The 25,913-nt window shown below is 41.1% G+C and overlaps 1 protein-coding gene across 2 annotated transcripts in view; it reads right to left on the bottom strand.

The window, feature by feature from the left end:
- PRKAR1B (protein kinase cAMP-dependent type I regulatory subunit beta) overlaps positions 1-25,913 on the bottom strand; it is a 93,695-nt gene that overhangs the window by 38,015 nt on the left and 29,767 nt on the right. For both annotated transcript variants that reach the window (XM_063171829.1, XM_063171828.1), the window contains exons 5-6: positions 3,261-3,322; positions 2,478-2,524 (exon numbers count right to left, since the gene is read on the bottom strand). In XM_063171829.1, coding sequence (XP_063027899.1) covers positions 2,478-2,524; positions 3,261-3,322 — 109 coding nt within the window. The remainder of the gene's footprint in view (positions 1-2,477; positions 2,525-3,260; positions 3,323-25,913) is intronic.

Genomic DNA, 25,913 nt, shown 5'->3' with positions numbered 1-25,913 from the left:
GAAACTGGGATCACCTTCCTGCAGCTTCCCCATTGAAACTGGGATCACCTTCCTGCAGCCTCCCAGTTGAAACTGGGATCACCTCCCTGCAGCTTCCCCATTGAAACTGGGATCACCCACCTGCAGCTTCCCAGTCGAAGCTGGGATTGATAGTAAAAGGTTTTAAAATCATAAAATTCGGGGAATTAGAAAGAAGCTAGGCTTAGTGGGGTCCTGGATAAATGTTAAAATGGACTCTGAAAATGTTAGGCTTTGTGTTTGTCAGATCATGTGAAATTGCACCTGCGTTAAGGAGTATATGATCAATGATATGATTGTTGGATGTGATGATTGTTTAGTAATTAAATATGATTATTGTTTTACGGTAGGAAGAATCATGAGAAACTATGTTAGAAGTTTAAGGGGGGGGTCACGAGGAGCCCATGCTTGAATGAAGTCTATGTATACAATAGAACAATATAAGTTTAATAGTTAACATGAAAGTTCTATAACGATAGAATATAAAAACATGTTCATCCCGAACCCATGTCGGAGTCAGATTTGGGTTTGTACCCCTGACACCCAGAGCTCTTCAATAAAAGCACCAGCATATAATCATTCTCATGATTATGTGTTTCTGAAGGCTAGCAGGATCCCCTCCCTGCAGCTTCCCAGGTAATGCAGGGAACTTCCAGCCTGTGGCTCCTGCCCTGCACACCACCTTGCACTGGAATCCTGGGAGTGTTTTGGCTGAAGTTTTAGGAGAAGCTCAGGAAGGAGAAAGAACCAAGCTGAGCAGATGGGGAGCAGTGGGAAGGTGCATCAGGAGGCTCCTTGGGGAGGGCTGAGGTGGGGCAGCGTGAGAGATGGTCACAGAAGAGTTTGGCACAGATGGTCAGGGGCTGCACTGGTCTCTGGACAAGCACAGTCCAAATTACATATTTAGGTCTTGTTAGGAAGTATCTGTCCCACAGGTGGTGTCGGTACCTGTCTCTGGTAAATGTCAGGATGACATTGTGGTGGATATGTCCATTTTAATCTGTCCTAGCATCTATAGGCTGATTTCAGGGGAACAGGGAATGATAATGCTCATGAAATCAAAGTTGCAATCTACTCAGTGAAACCCTTCCTTGTCACTGTTCTTTAAGAGCACTATATGCATATAGAATATTAACTCTTTTTGCAATATTAACTCTTTTGCAATTAATTGCAAGGCTTTTGCAAACTGTTATCTGATGCCATTCAGCCTCTCACTGTCCCTGAGCTGAACACTGAAGAAAGCTTTCCTAAAGGTGTTGAGAGAGGACAAATGATTTTTAGAGAGGATTAATCTATAACTCCAACATGAGCATTTGCGTGTTTGCGGGTCTGGTTCAAAGCCAGTGAACTCATTTAGCTCCCTATCGGTCCCAAGCCAATTATTTTAAAACTAAATTTTAACACTGTTCTATAAATATTGCCCTTTTATTTTCTGGCCCCGTGGATGTGGCAGTGTTTGCTGTTGAGAGGGCTGTCTGATAGGAACAGTGAGTCAGACGGATTTCCTGAGGAGCAACTTCCAGAGGCAGAGGCAGCTTGTGAGGTTTCTCAATTCCCAACAATACCAATTAGATGGTCTCCTGACACAAACAGAGTGCTAAAAGAAAATAACTTTCACTAAAATAACTCCGTGCCTCCTGCCTGGATTTAAAATAAATCACCTTCTTCTTTAAATATGCCAAACCAAACTCATGTGGGCATCGGAAGAGTAAAGTTGCTAATGAGAAAGTCTGTCCTACCCAGCTACTGTGGATACATGCTTGCAGCAAAACTGAAAAAGGGTGAGTTTCATACAGGAGAGAAATGATAGGAGGTGAATAATTTATGATTTGGAAGGCAGGTTCAGAAAGAAGCTTCTTTTCAAAGACTTGCTGATTAAACCACTGCATACTCCTGTAAACATTTTGTGGTCTAACAGATCACTTTACACTTATAATAATCCTTGCTTTATTAATATGCTGCATTGTTCTTATATTTGGACCTAATTTTAAAAGCAAATTAAGGTTTCTAAGATGAAACTCACTGCCTGAGGCTGTATCTCAATTTCTGGAAAAAAAACAAAACAAAACAAAAACAAACAACACATGAGCTAAGCTAACTGATTAAAGAAAATATTTTCATTATGAACCCTCAGGTGCATTCCAGCATGGTGGCCTGCTCTGCCAAACACTGCGCACCTGCAGGTGTGGTTAGGGCTCTGAAGATAATGTCATTTGCTTGGTTTTGATTTCCTGCTTGGAATGGACAAATAAGCTAGGATGTAACACATGCCAAATTTAAAACTATGAACAAATAACTTAACACAACAAAAGCAAAGTAATGAAACCCATCCTGTGAAATCTAGTTCAAGAAGAAAGGAGACAGACCCACAGCACGTGGCTGGCTCAAGCCCTCTGCCAAAGCACACAATTTTATTCTGCAGCTTCAAAATAAATATTATACTGCAAGAGCATACTTACATCCACCTCGCCTTGGTCAATCACATAGAAGTTGTCTCCCTCATCACCTGGAAGCAAAATACAAAAGGTGATTGTTTCCTGAAGGACTGCCAAGCTACTCAATAACTTCCTGTCCCTGCATTTAATCCTGTACATATTTGCACAGGTTTGTACACCAGATTACTTAGAGAGAGATTAATTTTCTGAAACATCCTTGCTTATTTGCCTTCACAAAGCAAAGTATCGCTATGGTTTCTTGCTATTAATACCTTTCAATTGCATTAATTTATCTCTTTTGATTGATTAAATATTCATTCAGGATAAACACTCAAGAGGTTTTAATATAGCCTGAGGGTAATGAAGTCCTCCCTGACGTGCTGCAGGCACGCAGGTAAGTTGCCAAGTGTGATAGCTCTGATACAGCACAATGAGGTGTTGAATATTCCCAACAACCATAAAAATATTTTTCCATCTCTAATTACTCTCAGCTTGCCAGTGCCACCCTTATGCAGCATCCTGAGCTGGGGTTTACTTCCTGACTATCTTCAGTTAAGGAATGAACATTTAAATTTGCAGTGCTGCTTATCTACATTTAACTGTAGCACTTGGGAACCCTGGAGATCCACCAGAGTGGGGTTCTCTGCATGTGTAGCAAGAGACTTGCATCCATGAACTTATCATATAGCTGCACATCTGGAGGCCTTTGGAATATAGCTGATCTTCCCATTAAGCAAAGAGGGTGAAATCTCAAATGGAGAGATGTGAACTAAAAGGCTATAGCAAACAAATGACAGGAAGAATTACCCTGTTGTATGACTGTTTCTCCTGCGATGTGTGTGACAGGGAACATGGCATCAAATATGTCGCTGCAAAAAGAAAAGAAACACTTGTTAATAAATCAGACCTATTTCTTATCTTGCCAGTAGACCTACCTTCATTGTTTATTTAGCCTTTGTTAACAGATTTTGCAGAAAAAGGAAAGGAAAACATTAGCTATAACTGGAAAGCGAACCCCTGCTCAGCAAGAAATCAAAATAACTTGTTAGGCACAAGCTGTGGTTTAAAACTGAGACTGTGCCTTAATGTGTGCTGTTTTGAAAGAGCTCCTGAATTAAAAGGAGAAAGGCACCTCTTAGAGCAGTGCACAAACTGGCCAGCCTGAGTTCTGTGTTGCCTAAGCAGAGAGATTTCAGATTTTCAGCTGTGATGGGTTTGTGGCCCAGCAGTGACTGCCAGATGCCCAAACGGGAGCTCTCCTCTTCTGAACATCTGGCCTTGCATTTACAAGCAAAACCTGTTCCACAGAGCAGAGCACATTTGGAAAGGTAGTTGGCTCTAAATTAATGCAGCATAAGAGCTGGCAGGAGATTGCACTCGCAGTGCAGAAGGGGCCAAACTCTGAAAATCTCAGCGAGTTACTGGTGAGAAGGAATCCAAGCGATGCTGCAGAAAGAGGGAAGCTGCAGAAGAGCCTCGTGCTCATTAATCACAGCTGAATTACACACAATTACACACCTTTCCACGTCTCCAGCTCGCTGTCACATCGCCTTAAAAGGCCAGGCAGAGCAGTGGGGATGGGAACACACCCTGAACCAACACTTCGGGCAACGTGCCCAAAGCCAGTCCTTTGTTTATTGAGGGAGACAGCAGGCTCTGTGGAGCCAGGGCTTCCTTTCCCCACATCAGATTTTGGGGAACTTATTTTCAGAAGCGTGAACCACACTGAGACGGGCACTCCCCACCTCTCTTCCCCTTCCTATGCCTCAGCCTCAAGGGCTAAAGGAAATAGCTCCCCAACAAAAACAAAGGGCAGCAAGAGGGGATTGTTAACTGCTCTCTTCCCTGGTCTGGCCTAGAATGGCCCATCCAGGGACCACTGACGACAGTGGAGAGATGAAACACTTCAGTCTGGAGAGGAGAAAGGACCTCACACACACAGCTACACAAACAGGGAAGAAACCTAAGATCTTCACCCAAACAGGCAGAAGATCAGCCACCAAATCCATAAACCTATGCTACATTTCAATGCCTTATATGGGAAATGCATATTGTAAAATCCCATTATTAGCTTATTTCCTGTTCAGCTGTTCCAGACTTTATTCAAGCTCAGTTCTAGGAAATGTTTCACTCCTAAGTTCAAATTGCTCATGTCTTTCCTCTTCATCAGCCTGAATGTTTTTGCTCAGGATCACAGCTCTGCGTCAGCACCATCCCAGCAGGAGAACTGGAGATTTCAAACCAGGCACCTCCTGCAGCACCTGCAAGGGATGCTCAGCCCATGGCCTATATACAACAAAATTATATATTTTACTCCTGTTGTTTTCATCAAGTCCAAGCACAAGAGACTTGAATCCTTGAACTTATCATATGGCTGCACACTTGGAGGCCTTTGGAATATGGTTAATCTTCCCATTAAGCAAAGAGGGTGAAATCTCAAATGGAGAGATGTGAATTAAAGGACCCTAGCAAACACACAGGAGGCCGTGTTCTCTGCTGCTCACAGTCATGCAGAGCCCATGGATTCCAGTCTCTGTGCTATTCCTACTCACATCCAGGAAACACCTCCACCATGGACACAAAGCCTGCTCTGAGGCATCCAGGAGAAACTTCCTCCTCACTTAATTCTGAGCACCACTGCAAATATGTACAACAGATTATTTTGAAAAGTCTATGGATCTTATTCTTAAATCTACTAAGCTCATTTTTGTGATCTTACTTAGGTTCAGCATTTCTCCACTTCAAGGGATTTCTCTGCTGGCAGGAACCATCTGCCTGGTACAGACAGATCCCTGGTCCCTGTGCCAATGCTCCAGCTGGAACTGGGAGCTGAGGATCCAGCGGGATGGAGAAACAGCCACACAGGTGGGTGCCAAGCTGGAACAGCCCCAAGGGACTTTGTGTCCATGAGGGGAGTCCAGTTGTTGTTCAGCAGCTCTGGGACTGGGAATTCAGTGTGGCAGAGGCTCCTTTGCCTGCCTCTGGTTTCACCCTGGCCATGCTGAGGCTCCTCACTGAGCTCTGAGAATGGTTCTGCAGCCTGCAGAACATTTACTGAGGGAAAGGCACTCTTTGAGACAGAAAGTCTCCAATGTGATGCAGCCAAAAATAGGTACAACACAGTGAATATCAATAACCAAACCAAAATGTGCTGTTTGAGCGAACTTGGAAACTTTTCCTTTTTTTTAATAGAAATACAGAGGAAATAATACCCGCAGTTTCACCCTTTCATCCTTGTGTTAATCCTCTATTTTATTTATAACTCAACAATTGACTGTACAAACAGTGCCCAATAAATTATGTATAGCACTGCACCCTTCTCCAAAATGTTCCACATTTTATTTCTACATAACCTTTTAATTTTATCAGGAAAAAAAAAACTTCTTTGAAACTCACAGACTAAAAGATTCATCTAATAAGGTAATGCACCCAACGTCTATTAGCAGAAACAGCAGATTTACCCCAATACTCTTTACTCCCAAAAATATGATGAGATGAAATCTTACTCTTAATTCAGTGAAGTCTTAATCTTATTAGGCCAAGACTTGGATTTTTGAATAGCCCTTTGAAGGACATGTCATCAAAAATTATTCTGAAGTACATATGAACACAGAGACATGCAAGGCGCCCAAAGTTAGGGTGGTGTTGATTTACAACTGCAAAGTGAATCCAGGGCATGTCTTTGATATAAATGTAAGCAATCAGCAATATCACAACTGTCACTGAAAACACACCACCATGTTTCTTTTCTGCTGGAGAATTACTGCTCTTAATTGATATGGTTTGGCCAAGATCTCTCACAGTGATTAATGAGTTGAAGTGTTTCTGCTTTTGGATGCTCAATTTGAGATTCATTAAACACCCTCAGATCTCCAATGATATGGATCAGCAGGCAGCCCCAAAGTTTCTCAGCCAAGAACTGGGTCTTTCAGAATGGCACCAAAGAAAACCACCCTTCTGGAAATTATCACCTCCTAAAACACCAAATGCTTAAGATCCCTGTAGGAAATCTGGCTTTTGAATCAGTTCAGACTAAGTGTATAATGGGTTTAGAAATTTTTATTCCTTCTATCTTCAGTGTCTGAAATAAACACAAAAATGTCACAAGCATCAATATACCAAAATACTTCAAAAATTTGAAGTATTTGTTCCTGAACCAAGCCAAAATCTGAAACTGAAAAAAACCAGACCTATTTTCCATCCCCCCCAATAAAGGTCTGATGCTGGCATATTTAGTTCAAGCCATGTGTTCCTGGGCCTGTACTATGTAGAGAAAACAAGCTTTAAATACTGAATAAGTTGAGTAAGTGGTGCTTGCTAAAGGCATAAACAATACAGCCAAGGCCAAAAATATGGTCTGTTGTTTTTCCCTGTACCACGCACTTGTTTATAAGACATCCAAAATCATTCTTTGGCCATTACAGCAAAAAACAGCCCTTACAAACACAGTGCTGCAACCATCCCACCACCAATCAGAGACTGGAACTACAGCTCTGCTAAAGTAGGTGCATTTCTACTGTTTGAAGGTTTTTTAAAATAATTATGGCCGAACACATGCAAATACATTCCTCACAATCAATTATTTTCTTTTTCAAGCACAAGCAGGTTTTCTTCCAGCACAAACAGAAAGCCAGAAAATCAGTAGTTAAGTCTCCAAACGTTGAACTACCATGATTTCATCTTCTGTCTGAGCTGCAGCACCAAGAACACAGCAGCCTCTGTCTCCTGCCCCTGCACTGTTGACACTGACCGTGCTGGCAATGCTGTGTGCTCAACTGATATGGAAAAGGTTTGATTTTCTGCCAGGATTTTTATGATTGTGCTGTAAATGAGAACCGCTCAGAGGGATTTCTTCATTTTGTTGACCACGTATCATTTGCTCTCTTTCCAGATGACTTATTCAGGTGGCAGATGAAGAAAATAGGGCACCAGTTCTGGTATCTGAGCTGTTGTTTTGTGAGGCTGCAACCAAGAGAGCTGTGCTGCACCCAGCGTGTCCTGGGCTCAGCATCAGCACTTGGAGGGCCCTTTTTCACCCTCTCCACAGCCAAAGACTTTGACAGGCTTTGCAGTTTTTTAAGCCTTCCCCACCTCCTCCCAGAAGATCTGTGTCTGGTTGCTCGTGGCTCTTGGGAGCCAAGCGTTTGTTCCAACCAGAAGGGATCAGGGGCAATTTTTTGTGCAGCTGCAGGTGGGACTGTATGCACCCAAATATCCATGCTTAGATCCAAAGGGAGACACTAGCAGGACATTTTTCCAGGGATATTTCTGCCCCTTGAATTCTTTGCAACCTTTTTGATGGTATCACTCAAAAACAAATCACAAGAGAAGATTGTGAGCAGCAGAGAACATACAGGGAGCAGTGAACTAATCCAGCAAAGTGAAACCAAGAAATGCGTTTAGACATGAAATCTCTATCTATTCAATCAAAAAATACCAGCTGTCTGCTTAGGGAATATCAAAATTTAGACGGCTTTTTTTAAAAAGGTCAAAGATATCAAAGGCTTGCAGCAAGTTTTAACACATAAAGTGTCTTCCATGAGTGTACATGGAATTGCAAACAACTGCAATCAGATCTGGAATCACAGGGGCTGATCCTCTGCTCTCTGGTATCTCTGATGACTCCTGGCCACCTGGCCAGGTTGAGCCAATTCCCTTCTGATGCCAAGAAGGCAAACTGCACTCAAACCAGTGAGACTGCACCTATTTAGATCAGAAAAGGATCTATCACAGTGATTGCAGAGTAAATATAATGAAACACTTTGCTGGTTTAATTCAGTAGCATTTTATGGACCCCATTTGCCAAGAAGCAAATGCCTGTGCTAGGAAGAAGCCAGTGGAGAAGTCAGGGCCAAGGGGTTCTCTTTCTCACGAGAAAAAGTGAGTGATAAAAATAAATCATCTCATCTGCTTTTACACCGAGGCCTCTTGGAGTTGACGTAGAATAGGAGATAGAAAAAAAAAATAAAAATGATGTGCACTGTGGGTAATATAGCACAGGCAATAGGCAACTGAGAAGAAGCTTGTTAAAACAAAACGAGAGAAAGAGAATTCCAAGCACTTTCAGAACCAGACCATGGCAATGGCCAAAATAGGGAAACTATGTAAGACAATTTATCAGTTTCACAATCAGATTTCTTTCCAGCCCTTGCTGTGCTGAATGCATTGCAGGGAAGGAAAAATGGAAGAGACAAAATGTATACGTGTTAGGCAAAAATGGAAAATCCTCACTGTACCTGCAGGTTATAATTTGTCAAGAGTTCAATCAGAACAATTTCATTGTGCAGGCAGCCTCAGAAAGCCTTCAATGTTTGTGCTATGCAGTTTTTCCTTCTTTTGCTACGTCTTTAACAAAACAAAGCCAGCCCTGTGTTGTTGAGGACAGCTTTAAAAGATATGGAGCTGTTCTGGCATAATTCAACAAAAGACATGCAACATTTTCTCGGAATGAGGCTGCCCTAGAAGCAAGATTCAAGTATTTTAAACCTTTCCTACTTACATACCTTTAAAGTTTAGTAAACACAGTTCATAGTAACCCCACCTCCCTTTAGCTGGAGCTTTGGGTACTATTTTAAGATTTCTAAACTGGGGGGGAGGATAGGAGGTGGGGCTGTATGGGGTCTTCTTATGTACTTCTGAGATTTTCATATGATTCATTTCCTGAAAAGACAACATCTTTCTAGCAATTGTTCTAACAACAGCTCCTCCTACTCTGTAAGGATGAAGAGCACAAAATTTAAACCAGACTGGCTTCAATAAACATCTGTACAGTGAGGGAATAAACACAGTACTTTACCACTGAATTAATTGCAAGGGTTTCTGCTATGTGTAAGTACAAGGCTCCAAATCCATACTCCTTCTTCCTAGGAATGCTGCAAGTCCTTGCTAATGTACAATACTGGAACCACCAGGAGTCATTACTATGATTTACTGACTACTGAGAATAAAAGCATTGCAACCAGGTAAAAGAAAAGAATTCCTTTTTAGAGGTATTTAAAATTAACAGCCCTGAGGTTACAATTGCTATAATCAAATATGTGGTGTGGCAGGCTTGTACCTAAGAAAGAGTCAGTCCTGAAGCCTTAACAAAAACATTACCCATCTGCTTCTGTTAATTTCTTTTCCTGTTAGGGCAGCAACAAATTAATTATAGCAGCATCCAAAGTTATTAACAATTTAGAGTATTTAATTACTTCATTATAATGGCTGATGAATAGTTACTATTACAATTAAGACATGCATTGATTTTACCATAATGATCATAAAAATTGGACATGAGAGGACATTGTGAATGGTAGGTTAACACTAAAGTCCATGTCTAATTCCATAACATGCACTGAGTCACAGGTCCACATAACTAACAGACATATGAAACAGAAAGAAATAAAAATTTATCATCTTCTATTTCTGTGAAGTATTTCCATTTTTACTGTTTTATGAAGTCCCTTTATAGGTTCATTAATTATGACACCAAATGAACAGAGTACAGCTTTATGGGCAGAGCATCAATTCATTTTACAGGCCCTGCACATCTACGTGCCAATGGGTCACATCATCCTCCACATGTTAGCAGCAGCTTCCAGAGAGAGCTTCTGCAGGGATCTTCATCTGGAAAGCTCTCTGCCATGGACTACTGCAATGAGAGGTAAAAAGGGGGACAAACAACGTGGCTCAAGGACAGGCCCTGCTTTGGCCTCTTTTCCTCTTACCCATCCCTAGAATCATCACCTCATTGAGGTCTCACTGCCAAGCCTTGCTTGTACCACACTTGTCCCAAAGGCAGGGCTTGGTGGGAATATAACTCAGGTCCCCTTCTTGCCATCAGCTCCCCCTAAGCTTTCCCAAAGCTGAGGGAAGACCCAGGGCTCCCTCAGCACCCCCAGGCCCATCCCCAGCTGCCCAAGGAGCCCTGTGGCAGAGCAGCACTGGGGGCTGGGGCAGAGGAGGAACCTTGCACTGTGTGGATGCTCAGCCCCATCCCAGCTGTGCCCAAAGCCAGGCTCAGGCACAGGGCAGCCCTTTGCTTTGGGCAGCCCCAGCTCCCCAGAGTCCTTCACAGTAGACCAGACCCATAGGTTTCAATAATCTGCACTTCAAGAGCAACTGCAGGCTGGGCTGTACCTCCAGGACTGTAGCCAGCAGCTGAAGGAATTGATTTTCTCCCTCTTGGACAGCCTGGAGTACCATTTTGGGTACCACTTTTGGGCTCCCCCACACCAGAAAGACACTGACAAACTGGAATACCATTTTGGGTACCAGTTTTGGGCTCCTCCACACCCAAAGACACTGAAAACTGGAGCAAATCCACAGAGGCCATCAAAATGGCCTGGAGCATGGAGCATGTCCGGGGCATGGAGCATAGAGCATGTGAAGAGAAGGGGGAGAGCTGTGTTTGGTCTCTCTGACAACAGGATCAGGGACATCTCACTGCTCTTAGGACAACAGGCACAAATGGGAACGGAGGAAATTACCACCTGATCAAGAGGGGGAAAAAAACCTCCCGATGAGGGTGGTCAGGGCCTGAAGAGGGGCCCAGGGAAGGGGATTGTTTCCAAGCCGGGCAAGGCCCTGGGTGAGAGCAGCCAGCTCCGAGCAGCCTGGCTGTGAGCAGGAGCAGGGAGCAGCAGCTCTGTCTGTCTGTCTGTCTGTCTGTCTGTCTGCCTGTCCACCTGCCGGGAGCCGGGCCTGGCGCGGAGCATCTCCCAGAGGGAGGGATGAGGTGGTCCCAGCTCCCAGCCCGGCCGCAGACACGGGGGAGGCAGGGCAGAGTGAGTCAGGGGCCAGCTGGAGCAAATCCCATGCATAATGCACGGAAAATATGCTCTCTGTGCACTGGAGGAGGAATATCTGCCCTTCTGCGTGAATAATTGCACAGAGGCCGGGTCCCAGCTTCCCATCACCAACAGCACTGCTCACCAACAAAGCCTGTGCATACCAGGAGGCCTGCAGGAGGAATTGGGCAACACAATTTTTCTCAGGAAAAAAAAAAACAATTTGGTGAAACTGAATATTCCTGTCAAAAATGGCTGATGCCATTTTCCCATTTAAAATGCTTCAAAAGTTTAGAAACTGTCTAATTGTCCTACTGTGATAACTCCAGATCTACTTTTCACAATGAAATTACTTCAAAATAGCATTTCTTAGTGAAAAGCTAAAATCAAAAGAAGGCATTGTTGATTTCAGTTGAATATAATCACATTTGTTCTCTTGTTTTCTGTGTGTGAGCATTCTCAAGATTTTCATCTTGGAACTAGGATTCAAAATGAGGGATGAATTTAAATGCCAAAAGGAAAACCAAAAAGCAAAAAACCAAAAGTCTAGAGGAGCTTGGGTCAATAAAATACACTTTCTAGCTGATAAAATGTACAAGTATTTTTATATATATATATATATATGGAGGTATAAAGAAACACAAATACTAAACTGCACAGGCTTCTTTCTGTTTTAGTAGGTACAGTGAAGTGCTTAGGAACTCTTTCCTTAACCTGCAGGTACTGGATCTAATGCAAAGACAGAGTCATTTATAGAGATTATACACTGTAAAAACACAGCACTGCTGCAAGCACACTCTGCTGAAAGTTTTATCTTGAGAAGTCCCCAAATGCATCATTATTTGAAGCAGAAAAGGGCGCAGTAACAAATTCAAAGGTGTTATTTGTATGCATGGGCATCATAGAAGTGACCCAGGGAAAGGCTCAGCACAACAACAAACCATGAACTTCAGACTAAATTCATGGTCTGGTGTCACTGAAATGAGATTGGAGTGTTGGAGCTGACTGAACACAAGAATGGACCTTTAAGTCTCACACAAGTTTATGGTTTTTCATTTTCCCCACAATTAATTACTTTCTCAAAATTCTGGAAAAGCAATGGATGATACCATGCTGAAAAAATAAATATTTTTACTTAATACTTGAACAAATAAGTGTTTTAACTTAGTAACTGAAAAAAAATTGCTTCTGGTTGGACTGGAACACCCCACCACAAGAGTAACCATCACCCCCAAAACAAGGCTCTGTTGTTAATATGAAGCAAATTCCACCAGTGATAAAGGGCAACCACAACAAAGCCCCCATATTTGAACAATTTATTTCCTTCTGGTGCTTTTAAATCCCTTCACTCTTTAATTTCAAGCTCCCTCTTCTGGACTATCCCAATGAAGCTGGAGAGTCACTGTGCACTCCCATCCTGGCTCCAGCAGCCAGGTGACACAGCTGAGGAAGCCCTGGGCAGGTGGCACTGACAGAGGTGATCCCTGTGGCCAAATCATGGCTGCTACCACTGAAGTGATCTGAAAATATAACAGAATATGCTGAGATTTCAGGGGCTGCCAGAGGGCTGCAATTGGAAATGCACTATTATGTGACCTCTTGGAGCAGATGATGGTGGAGATGTCCCTCAACACAGGTACATGAAAAATGTATCCCTGAGGATATCCCTGCATAGGGATATAGACATTATTTTCAATAAGAAACTGTAACAAATCCTATTTCACATTTACATAAGTAAATATGAACAAAATCATGCTATGCATATGACCTTACAGTTCACATTTTCCAGTGAAGAGGAACATAAGAGGAACATCTTCCCCCCCCCCAACAGTAATAGCTTTTTTTGTTTTGCCTTTAATACTGAGGACATTCATGAAAATGAAGTTATATATACATGTGTGTATGTATATATATATATATGTGTGTGTGTGTGTGTATATATGTATATATATGCATTTACATTTTTTTACATCCCTATGATTAGAAAATTGTTGCCAGAGAAAGTTTTATTCTAATATTTCACCCAATTTTTCTATTCAGAACATGGTTACACACAAACCACACAAACTGGTGTGGTTGTGGAACTTGGACATGAACATGATATCAATCTACTTACTTTTTTTCCCCACCATTTTCTGAAGGAATCACTTTTAACAGTTTTCTGTAAATATAGGAAAATTAAATAGTATTTGATAATTGCAATTGTTCCTTCAAATTATATACTTACTGCTCCTACACACTATTTTTATGACTATAGCTTGTGAGCCTTGAGTGTCACAAGACAGCACCTCTGCCTGGCAACTGTACCAGCACAAAAATAGATAAGAACTATCAAGTATTAGGCTAAAATCTTTCTGCTTCCACACCTGGTGGTTCTTCTCATTAACACAAAAATCAGAATACTGCAAGGATGCTAAAGATGTTAAAGAATAACACAATGCTAGAAAAGGATAAGGTGCTCAATATAAGTGCGGTGAGAGGGGGTTTGTTCATGCACAGTAATTTAGTTGGAATTAATCAGGAAATATATTAATAATAATAATAATAAATAGTAATAAATTATAAATAATAATAATATTAATAATAATATTAATAATAGTAATAATAATAATAAATTCCTTGTTAATTCTGATAATATCAATATATGGGGCCACTGGAAAGGCTTGGGAGCAGCGAGAGAGCAAAGCCAATCTCTGCATGTAGCTCTGAGTCCCTGAGTGGTGCCTGCTGCCAGTCAGGAACGTGTCCTGTAACTAATCACAGAGTGTTTGACACGTGTCTGCCCTGGCTGACAAGCTCAGAGCACTGGGCTGCAGCCATCTCCCACATCTTGCTTAATTAATTTCCATCCCTGTTGTGTGCTCCCACACCTGCAGATATCAAACAGCTGCCTAGAATAAAAACATTTTAACCTGTGTTAGCAGATAGGGTTCAATTTAGTTTATAATTGGATTGGTAAATGAAATCATTATAAAATAGCTGATAAAGGTTCTCTGGAATGAGTCAGAATGGTTTTTTGAAAGTGTGTAAATCTAGTGTTAAAGAGCTGATGAATAAAATTCACATCTAACGAAAAACCACATGTCCACAAGCACTTGCTTTTCTATTTGCATATCTATTATAGCGTACAGACATGTGCAAACTCATACACCCACACATTTTCCTTATGTTTTCCTGAAGTTCATCATTACTCCCCTTCATCTCTGATTCACAGCATTTCCGAGATAGAATCTTCTACAATAAAATGAACTGGAGATAAAATTTCCCCAGACAACAAATGCTTCTTTTGTAGGAGTTCTGAGTGAACTATAGCAATTAAGCAGTTCCATTTTTTACAGCTCCACTATAATTCAAAGAAGGAGAAAACAGAGGTTGATTAGATCAGACAAAACATGCATGTTTCCTTAAGTGGTCTGTGTTTGCAGGGCTCCAAAGGAAAAGGAGATTTTTAAGCATGAAAAGCTTAAATCTGTAGATGCACAAACACAGACCTAAGGGCACGCTTTCCTCATACCTATGGAAATAAATTCAGACCTTACATTGCTTCATTCCATCTTTCTCAGTAATTTTCTTCCCAAGTCTTCACTAACCACTGCAATGTACATCAAAGACATCTTGAAGAGTCCCAGCAATACCCCTGGCAGCAACACCTGCTCCTTCCAGCCTCCCAGCACCCATTTCCCAGCAGTTCAGGGTGCTTTTCAAACCTGCCCAGCAGACTCTGCACTCACCTCTTTATTCTGCACTCTGCCACAACCATCACAAAAATCACGAGTGCCCAGTGCTCAATTCTGCAATGTGCACAACCCTGCTTCCATCTCTCCACAGTGAGAGCAGATCTGGAAATCTCAGCTGTGCTGGGCTTTCATTAGCATAGCTGGGATGGGAGAGGGGGAAAAGCAATATATGCCTTCCTGCATATCTGCAGGACATTTTTTAAATGCCTGGTTGAAAGGGGACATGAAGAATTCGCTGGGCAGTCACTGGGTCAGAATTAACCCAAACCTTTGTGGTCGCTCTTAGCCCAAACCTTCAAACACCTTTGCTTACCTCTGCTAATTCCATGTTTGCTCTCCTGCTGGTATAGTTTTGAAGCAATTTCTCAGCAGAAAGAATTCCATTTTATGGCATTAAATAAACCCAGCCTTGAAACAATTCGTGAAAAAATGAAAAAATAAACCTGCAGGAGTACATTATCCCACAACTCATGTTGCTTCCTCCCAACTAAACAACCCTCCCAGTTTACAGATTTCTGTTTAATTTGGCCTCTGGCATGACAGAAAGGAATTTTTTGCCCATTTACACAACTCTATGAATCAAAGGTTGACAACAGTGAGCAGCTCCTCAGTCTGACTCGGAGGCATGCGCCCAACACCAGCCAAGTGCTGTACTTGCTCCATCAGGTCTCCTGCACACACATCCCCCCCAAAGACCTCATGGATCAGCAGCTCTAATTGCTCTGAATCTTGAATCCTGGCTCTGTTTGCTGCTCTGAACTGCTCCAAGCACCTTAAAATACTCTGAGAACTGATTTAGGTTAGGTTTAAAAAATAGTTTTAAAATAAATAGATTTTGCTGTTTAAGGAACATACCTCCGCTGGTTTAAATAGATTTTTTTAGGGCAAGCAGGCTTTATCTCTGTTGATAAGAAATTCTAATATACAATAAAGAAATGAAGCAGAAATTTCTATACTAAAGCCCACTTAAAAATAAATCCAATTAAAGGGAATAAATAGGACAAGAGAACAACTAATTCCTTGTCTTTGCTTCCCTTCAAGGAATATTCATATAAATCCCTGGTCTGACATTTATGCTGTTTCATGTGACAGGGATCAGAATTCTCCATAGCACAATGTTTTTAAACCATTTACTGCAGCAGCACATTTATAACTAATAATAAAAACTTCTCCACATGCACAGAACATTTTCTATAGGCTCACAAAGGGTTTAACCCTGCAAGCTTTTATCTGTGTGAACAGTCAGCACTCTAAGTTGGAATAAAAGGAGTAATTTAATGAAAAGGGGGTGGCAGGATCAGGGATTGGGGGTGAGAATGTTCTGGGATGAGCATCTCTCTTATCTGTGCTGGTGAAGTGGTTTGTGATCACGAGCATTTTATGTGTGCTTTGTGGTGCAGTAACAATAATAACAAGGAAAATCTTGAGCTTGGTGCCTGAATTAAGTTAATGCCCTGGAGCCTTCAGAGTGCTTTATTTTAAAGAGAGGATTTCACAACTCAGGGGCCAACTCATTGCCTTCTCTACCTGTTTCTGTGGCCAGAGGAGGTGGGAAGAGGTCATAAACATTTAGACTCCACTTTGAATCTCACTTTTATAGGAAGGACATCAGGTGGGACCCAGCCACGCCTGAATGGCTCAAGGTAACATTTATATGCAGTGTTCCTGCTCAAATATCCAGGCAAAAAAAGGGCAATGCCTGCATGTGCTGAGGGACACAGCCCAGGGAGATCCAGAGAGCAACACTCCTTTGGGACATTCAGTGTGAATCTAGACTGAGATGTTATCACAAATCAAATCAAATGCAGTTAAAAGGAAAAATTTAATAAGGACACTGCAGAGAAATTTAACTCGGCGAGGGTCAAAAGAGAGGGGAGATGGAAGGAGGCAAAAAGCGCTTCTTAAATGGAGGAGATAAAGATGGTAGGAGATAAAAAGGTCAGACTAGATGGTCTAAAGGTCCCTGTTAACCCCAAACTCAGTGACAGATACAGAAAAGCAAACACTTGATCTCAGAAAGATTTGCTCATGCAAAGAATGTCTTGAAAATCTCCCAGAAAAGAGGCAGCAATCAAAGCAATGCTTGGACCCTGGTAGTGGGTAAATATGTGATGAACCACACAGATATACAGGGATCATCCCTCCCCACTGGAAACAGCAACTTGCACTCACATTCCTGAGATTCTCCTCAAAAAACACTCTCTGCAACACCTCAGCAGGAGTATCAGACATTATTATAAAAATCTTACAGGAATAAGCAACTGAAAAATAAACTGCTGATGAGCTATAGGATTGGTAACACTAGGTTGACTTTAAAAAATAGACTAATACATGCAAAGGTCACTAAAATATTTATATTAATGATGGAGCTGAACACTAAGCAGATATTGACTTCTGTTAAGGTGAACCTCAAGATTTATTGGCCTAAGAGGTAAACATTGACTGAGATAAATCCAAGGTCAATATTTACTACAAAGGACAATAAATCTTGGTGGCCCATGAAACATGAAATAAATACATATATATGTATATATACACATTCATAGACACAAGCATACCTACTGATATTTACACAAATGATCATCAATTTCATCTTTTACATCTTGTTCCCCTAATTATTCCAGAGAGAACCAATGAGCAATTATGAAACAGTGCTAAGAGGCATCTATTTGTGTATGTTTGCACTGGTGATATCTTGGGGTGACATTTCTGCTTCTCCAAGTGACTCCTTTGCCCACTGAGCCAGGTGAAAGAAAAGCCACAAAGGGAAGTCAAATTAACTGTCCTATTTCCATCTTAGCCTGAGAACCCTTGCTTGTAACTCCAGAAGCAGAGCAGCAAAGCAGCCTGAATAATTGTCAAGCTCTGGATTTATCAGCCAGAAAGATTTCTGATGGAGCTGCTCTGAATTCAGTGTACCTGCAGCTAAGGTCAAGTTTCTTCCCACCCAGGACAAGCACAGGAGGGGAACACGTGGATATTCTGGAAGTGTTTTAACAAGAGGCACTTTTACTGGAGCTGTGGTCAATTTTGTGTAAGCTCAGAACAAAGATGTATCAATCAAATGGAGCAAAATAAATAAATAAGAGCATTGGATGACTTTCAGAGTTATAGGCTTTTTCCTTGAACTAGAAAAGCAAATAAATTTAACAGGGGTGCTGACAAAAGTAGACCTTCTTCCTCCAAACATTATACAAGATCTAAGCCAAAAGGAAACAGATGACTTTGTGTGTTTGTAGGAAGTGATTAGAGAAGATAGAACTTAATTTATTAAGATGGGAGATGGTGATTCTTTTGTTGACTTTTCAGGTCAAGTGTTAAAACCTCCTGCAAATAAGGCAGTAGACACACTACAACTGAGCCTTAGTGGGTCAGGGGATCAGGCTCTTTGATACTCGGGGTTTTTCTTGTTCTTTGAGCAATTGTTTTGGGAAGCCAAGTGAGAGAAATCTGCACTCCTTGCCTGGGCTTTCCTGGTGGCCACTTCTCTGCCCATTGCACCAGTTTGGGCAGCTAGGGGCTGGTCTGGTCCGGCCTACACCTAAAGTGCCAATGCTGGGCACTGCCCAAAGCCAAGGGCTGACAGAGCAGGCTAAAAAGAATATAGAAAAAAAGGAAAAATAGGGTAAAATAATACATTAAAAAAAAAAAAAAAAAAAAAGGAAGAAAAGACAGAAGAAAGTGCTTGAAAAGAAGTATTTCATTTATCTACCAGCCTGACAAGTCCCAGGCAGGAATGTGGTGTTGCTTAGGCAATGCTGGCCACTGGGTTTGCAGGAAGGAAGGGCAATTAGAAGCTCTGGGCAGGAAAAGGCCTGTTAGCACTCTTACCTTTAACTTAATCTTTAATCTCCTCCTATGCCTCCAACTTGTCACCACAGGCATTAATCACCTTGCAGGTCTTATAGGCAGCTCAGGCTCATTTATATTATTTGTTTTAATGGGCTCTCTCATGCCATCAGTGCTGAGCAGTGAGTGGATGGTTCTGCCCTTATTTCCTGCTGGCTGCTTTGGTCCATCAAAGCCATGTGGTTTATTTTCCCACAGGTTTCCTAAGGCTACAGCACAGCCACAGTTTCAGTGATCATATCACAGTTGAACCTCTTAGAGACAGTCCTCCAGCATAACCCATGAAATATTATTGCTCTGAATATTTTAGAAGCCTCTGAACTCTCATTAATGTGAACACTTTGTATTTCACTGAATTTTATTAATGTTCTTAGTAATTCAAGGAATGGCAGAACGGCTGCACTCTTAAGAAGGATTTATTTGTTAGCTTGCAAAGAAAGGAAAAGCCACTTTCAACTATAGCAAAATTGGAACATGAAAAATAATAAACTGACAAGAAAAAGACAAAATGTCTTTGTACTCTGTCTTCTAAATCCAGATGAGATCTCAGGCTAAGTGTTCTCTCGACAGACAGAATCACTATATAAAACTTATAGCCAAGATTTTTAAAATTAGAAGCCAAAAATCCACATTTATGGGTTTTCAGAAGAACTGATAATTTCAGAATAGTCCCGTTCAGGAAAAATATGATGCCAAAATGGGCTCAATTAGTTAAGCACAACAGCTCTCTCCTTTGAGGAGAATCTGTGTCCAGAACAGGGAGATTTTGTTTCTTGCAAACTATTTACCCCTCTGAGGATGCTCTAAAAGGGGCTTTCAGTGAATGGTGATAGCAATTACAATATTCAGAATATTTACATTTAATGTCACTTTCCCTTTGAAGTAGTGCCAAAAATTTCCCTTAAAAATTGTGGTCTGAAAGCTACTGAGAAGATCCAACTAGGAATTCTTAATGTAATACCATATATATTTTATATGGTGAACTCATTTATATGCCAAAACATTTTATATGGTAATTATTTCACAGCATGCAAAATTGTGAGGAAATAACGAGGAAAGTTTTGGAGGAGATTTTAAGAGAAGTGGTGACTCAGTGACCTGCTGGGGGAAAAAATGGAAAAGCATAAACCACTTTCAGTTTCATTTGTTTTAATTAGAAATAGAAATTTCTCAAAAATACTGTGTATTCCACTGGGACTTTGAGGGGAAGACAGCCTAGTTTTTAATTTTCATGCAATTGAAAATTAAATTTTTCAGACATTCCCACAATCTGAAATTCTCATTATAAAAGGCTCAGGAAGGTATATTTTTCCTGATGTGAAATGAGGAGTGCAGCACAAATGTCTGACCTTTTTTTAATCAACTCAGAAAAGACTGCATTAAAAGGCACTTGGCTCATCATCTTTGATGTCTGCACATTGATGTCACCTCAAGGTAACCTGGGCAGCTGTAGATTCACCATTAGTCCAACCTCCACCATGCAAGGTTTGAAAACAAATTTTTAAGTCAGGAATAATGAAAGTCAGAGAGGTAATTGGAAAATGAGGCACACTGGAATATCTGCTTTATTTGATAACTGATTTTCTACAGAAAATCAATCAATCAATTCTTTAAGCAAGCAGGTTCAGTGCTAAGAGGCAAGCTGCTGGTTAAAATGGGAAAGTTGATTAGGAAGAAGAACCATAATGTGTTTAAGGCAATAATTTAAGGTAGATTAACAACAGTTGATATTGGAAGTGGAAGAACAAACCCAGAGGACATTTTATTAAGGATATTTCAAGGCCCAGTCCTGACCGGTGGAGATGCTGTGTTCAGATGGATTGCACAGAGGATGCTTTTGATGACTGAAGTAATAAAGTTGGAATGAAATTCAGTAATCTAACATGAAAGGCCATGCATGTTGGAGTTACAACAACAATTTCTGCTTTAATCTGAATTCATTAAACCACTGGGTAGCTGCAAGCCACTCTTTTTACCCCTGGCTGGGAAGAAGGCAAACTCACCCTACATCAGTTCAAAGTGGTGAGCAAGGAAGGGTTAATGCCGTTGTAAAAAGCCCGTCTGTAAATTATCTCACTTCAATACTGGGCACAATTATCACCAACCATGTGCAAAAGAAATGGAGAAACAAGATGCATTTGATTCAAAAAAGATGCAGAAAAAGGTATTCTGGGGTGATATGGGTAATGAAGAGTCTATAATTTATAAAAGAAGAAAAGAGAATCAATCATTTACTGCAGTAAAATAAGTAAAGACCAGATATAATTTTAATTTATAAATAAATAAGGATATAATTTTAGTTTATAAATACATAGGGATGAAAGGGAAGGGTTAGGCTGAACAAGAGTTGAAAAGGAGTTACTTTAACTGATGGGCAATGAGGCCATGAAAAATCAACACATATAAACATTTAGTCTGGAAGTGAGATGCTCTCTTGCCATGGGAGAAGTAATATGCAGCAGCTTTCCAGCAACTGCAGCCCAATAAACAGGAGAAAACAGAAACATCTCCATTTGGGTTATATGAGGGATCATATGACTGGGCTTTTATGCAGTTATCAGATGGCTGAACTCAGTGACTCAAGAGAACCCTTTCAGATTGCATTTCCAAGGACAAGCAGGAAGATGTTTCCTAGCAGGACAACGAAGAGTAAAACAAGTGCAGGATGACAGTCAGAGAAACCACACTGATTCCTGACTGAAGCCCATCCTTGTAACCCAGACAAAATAGCTGGGAACCTCATCAGACTCGTTCCTCCCGACTTTTTAAAGGATGAGAGGCAGTGCCAAACACTGCAAACAATAAGGTCTTGCCTTTATAAACAAGCTTTGGTATCAGTGGATATAAAGCAGAGCCTTGGCCATGTGCTGAGCATTCCTGCTGGACTGGCACCAGCACTCTGCCCTGGCTCAGGGGAAGGTGACGGGTCAGCAATGAGACATCTCCTGCTCCAAAAACACCCTCCCAATCCTGCCACTGGTGCCTTTCAGAAACCACCTCCTCCACAGCCTCAATCTGCCTTGTTTTGGAGGTTTTCAGGCATCCTCTAGTTCCAGTTAGAGCTGATGATCTGTCTCAGTGCGTGTGCTGAGGAGAATTAGGGACTCTGAGGAGCTGTGTGGAGTTCAGGCTCTTGGCACAGCCATGGGTAATGCTCTGTGTCCTGGTACATACTGGGAACAGATTGTCTGAGTCTGCTGCAAGAATTTCATTGTTAAAGATGTAGCCTGGGACTGCCTTTCCCCCAAACATCCTTCTCCAGCCTTTAATCTCTCTGCTAATAAATGTTATTTTTACACTGCTCTAGTCCTCTCCATATTTTGCACGTTCTCACCAGAGATACAGCCAGCCTTTATCCAGACAAACATGCTGGATAGACAGGGGATGATTGGAAAACATCAGTACCAGTGGGACAGCAAGAAAAAAACATGCCATCCCCAAATAATGCTATCACCCCGATAACTTCTGAATTTTCCCCCTAAAATTGGCACACCCAAGGTGGCACAGCCCAGCACCATGCTGGCTGAAATGCAGAACAAACCAGAGCCACTTGCCACAAAGTGTTTCCTCAGCTTCAGCTAATGGGATGATTAAACCAAAACAGAGCTGCAGATGAACACAGCAACTGGTGAAGGCACCGGGTGACCCAAGCGAGCCCAGAGGGAAGGCAGATGTTTGGGTACTGGAATGAGCAGTGTGAGATCATTAACACCCAGCTGAGGGATCACAAGAAAGGCAGAGGAAGTCTCTGAGCTCTCCTGTTTCTTCCTTTCACCGGCCTGAAGGCCGGACAGAAACACGGGCATGTGTGAGGGAGTGTGAGCTATTTTAACAAAAACATTTCATCCATCCCTAAATATGGTCACAAGATTTTAGATACTTGGCTTACTCTTAAACAGTAAGATTCTGAATTATCTCCAACTGTGTAGGCTGTAAAAGAAAATGCATAAACCAGCAATCCTGCAAACTCCCTAGAAACGTATTCCCTGCCAGTTTCTTCTCTGTAGCTGTTATATTAATCAGTGTCTTAAGGAATTAGAATGCCCTGTGATTATATCTCTTTCAAACCTAATAAGCACTGCTTTGCAATTAACTTCAACTCACTCTCCTTAATGTCATTATCTATCATCTAGAGCTTTAAAACACACCAGAGAAAAATGCCAGAATTACGGCTCCATGTGTATGGGCTGCACTTTCCTTCCAGTGAGCAAACATCAGTATTTCAGTGGCATCTTGGTTACTCTCTAAAGATTTCTAACCCAAATGGAAAAAATGTGAAAAGATCAGCTGTTCTCAAAAATATTGCCAGAAAAACACATTCAGGGGATTTTGCCTGAATCAGAACTCAAATAATTTTCCAGAATCTGACCCTTAACAAAACTCAAGAGATCAGATTTCAGGCCTCAGTTTTATATCTTACCAGATAATCACATACAAGTTCATCTTTCAAAGCAACTTAGATGCACAAGTGTGTGAGTGTGAATGTACACACAGCAAGTGTGACACTGGGGTGTAGTCAATGGATTTTATTTCTGCACTTGTAAATTTATATAGTCTCACAGAAACACCTCTCCCCATCTGCCATATGAAAGTGTTATATATATGGCATGAATGGTGTGAGGTATTATCAACATAAATTTGGAATAGTCAAGTTATTTATAAACAGGCTTTGCAGTATTGGATTTTAATTGACGAATGTTGATAAAAATGGAATTTATATTTCCTTTCAAGACTCACGGGCTATAATTTTTTTTTCTGAAATTGAACAGATGCCAGAAATAAATCAGAAATTGCAAAGTGGAAGAGAGCTGTGAGGCAATGCGCCGAGGGCCAGGAGGAGAAGAAAAGTGGAAAATTACCAGAATGTTAACCCAATGGATTTAAGAGAAAAAGGCAGAGTGGCATCACTGTGAACTCCATGGCAATAGAAATAGGGAGAGAATAAAAGTTGACCAGAAATTATAATCAGCATTGTGAGTCAGGAACTAAGAGTGTTGTCTGAGTTAAACCTCGAGTTTTCAATAAAAATAACTGCAATATCCTACCAGCACCACGTCTCCAAGTGCAGTAGATGGATTTTTTTTCAAGCAAGACACAGAGCAAACATGGGTGAGTCTTCTCTTATCTCTCATTTGCATTTCAGAAAAGAAAACTGTTATAAAGTTGCTTTAATATATGATTTTTAATTATGCTGATTTTTCATGCCTCTGTGACTGGAAAGCTGGGTCACTACCAAGAGGCTGAATCTGGGAGCAATGAACTAAAAAAACAGCAAGAAAACTAGAAGGAAAGATGGAAATTTTCAAAAATAACTGTTAGGAAAATTTCTGGGTTTTAAGTCATACGCTTGCAATCTATGCAAGATTGCATTGATGCAATATTATACTCCTGCATTTCAAATCAATAAAAATAAGGAAAGAAAAAAGAAGACTCCAGCAAAGGGAAAACATTAATTCAATCACGTTAGAAAACTACTTGACTTTATGTGAAACTTCTAGTAACTGTGCAAGGCAGCCAAGTTTAAACAACTCCCAGAATTTGTAAAAACTAATTAGCAATTTTCTGATTTAGTTCCACAAAAGAGCCATCTAATAGCACAATTTCATTCTCTCCCACCAATATTTTCTGTTGTTTTGCTCCCTGTTGACAGCTCCTTTACTTTGGCCACCAATTTAATTCTGATTAATCCTCCTTCCTCCAGCAGCTCCCACTGACGTCCACAGAGCTCCTCCAGTTTATAAAACTTTGTTTGCAGAGATCAACTTTTGGGATCAAAACCTCACTTTGTAATTTTATTCATCAGCCACAATAGCAAGGGATATCCAAAAATCATTCAACATAGATAATGGTTGCTTATCCTTCTTAATAAAAAGCCCAGAGCACAATAGGCAAAGAGCACCTTTAAGAGCCAACTAATATTAAAACAAATATGCTTCACAAAGCTTTCCATGGCTTGCTTTTTGCTGCCATTCATCCTTTCTGCTTCTCTGGTGCACAGAGTTTCTATCAAGCTGCAGATCAGATCCTATAGCTGGATTCTCCATTGCCCTGAGAGCTGACACAGTTAGATGTCATTGATAAATTGATATTAATTGATAGATGCCATTGATAAATATTGATTTAAAAGATCTGTAAGGATTTTTTGCTTCTGCCTAAATCTTTTATCTGACCCATTAACTGTGGACTGACCATGAGCATCTGAGGGACAGCTCAAGCTTTACAGTGCTTGAAACCATTCAGACCTTAGAGAAGAAGTGCAGTGGCATCTGCACCAGCAAACAGAATTTATCTGGACCCCAACCAGCCAGGAGAGAGCCCACCCTGCAGTGAGCCCCAGAGTGATGCTCCCCCTGCATCCCTGCACCTCAGTGGTGCCCTGAGCCCTCCTCTGCTCCCAGCCTGGTGCCTCAGCACTGAACCTCGTGTTCTCTCACCCAAAGGGCTGCAAATTCTCTTCCTTACTTCACATTCCACACATTTCCACATGTGTAAAGGGAAAGCAGCTGTGCAGTATTTTTAGCTTAACCGGTTGAAAGGAAAAGCAAAGGAAGCTAAAATCAGAAGTATTATTCTGCGCTGTGCAGCGTATTAATGACGCCTTTCCAACCTCATCAACATTCCCATCGAAACTAACATGTTAATTTATATTCTTCATATAGCACTAATTATGTGTACAGCAGCATGATAGCCTGCACGAGGAGATATCTCACTACAAGAGATGAAAACATAATGTTCTGATTCTGACCTCGTGATGGGATACATAATTAATTACTCCAAAGAACACTGATTATAATAGCACTGAAATCTGCTTCTGAGAGATGCTTTGAATATCGTGGAACTACAAAAGATGCTAAGTAGTTTTATTTAGAGGTGGTGCCAGTGATGCAAAGATGAAAAGGCACAGGAGTAAGGCAGTTCTGACTATAAAATCCTCCAGTATTGCAAGAAATATATGATTTCCACTTGCAAAGAGCTGTGAAGGAACACTACTCTGAACACTGCCACTGTTTTCCACCCTGCTCTCCTTCAGTTATACCTGTAACTGAAGTACTTCTTATCTAATCAAATGCACAGATATGTCAACAAAAGCATTAAGAAAATTG

This window comes from Melospiza melodia, chromosome 18 (genome assembly GCF_035770615.1).
Source record: "Melospiza melodia melodia isolate bMelMel2 chromosome 18, bMelMel2.pri, whole genome shotgun sequence".
Classification (NCBI taxonomy): Eukaryota; Metazoa; Chordata; class Aves; order Passeriformes; family Passerellidae; genus Melospiza; species Melospiza melodia.
Note: the sequence above shows the minus strand (reverse complement) of the source record. Positions and strands in the feature narration are given on the sequence as shown.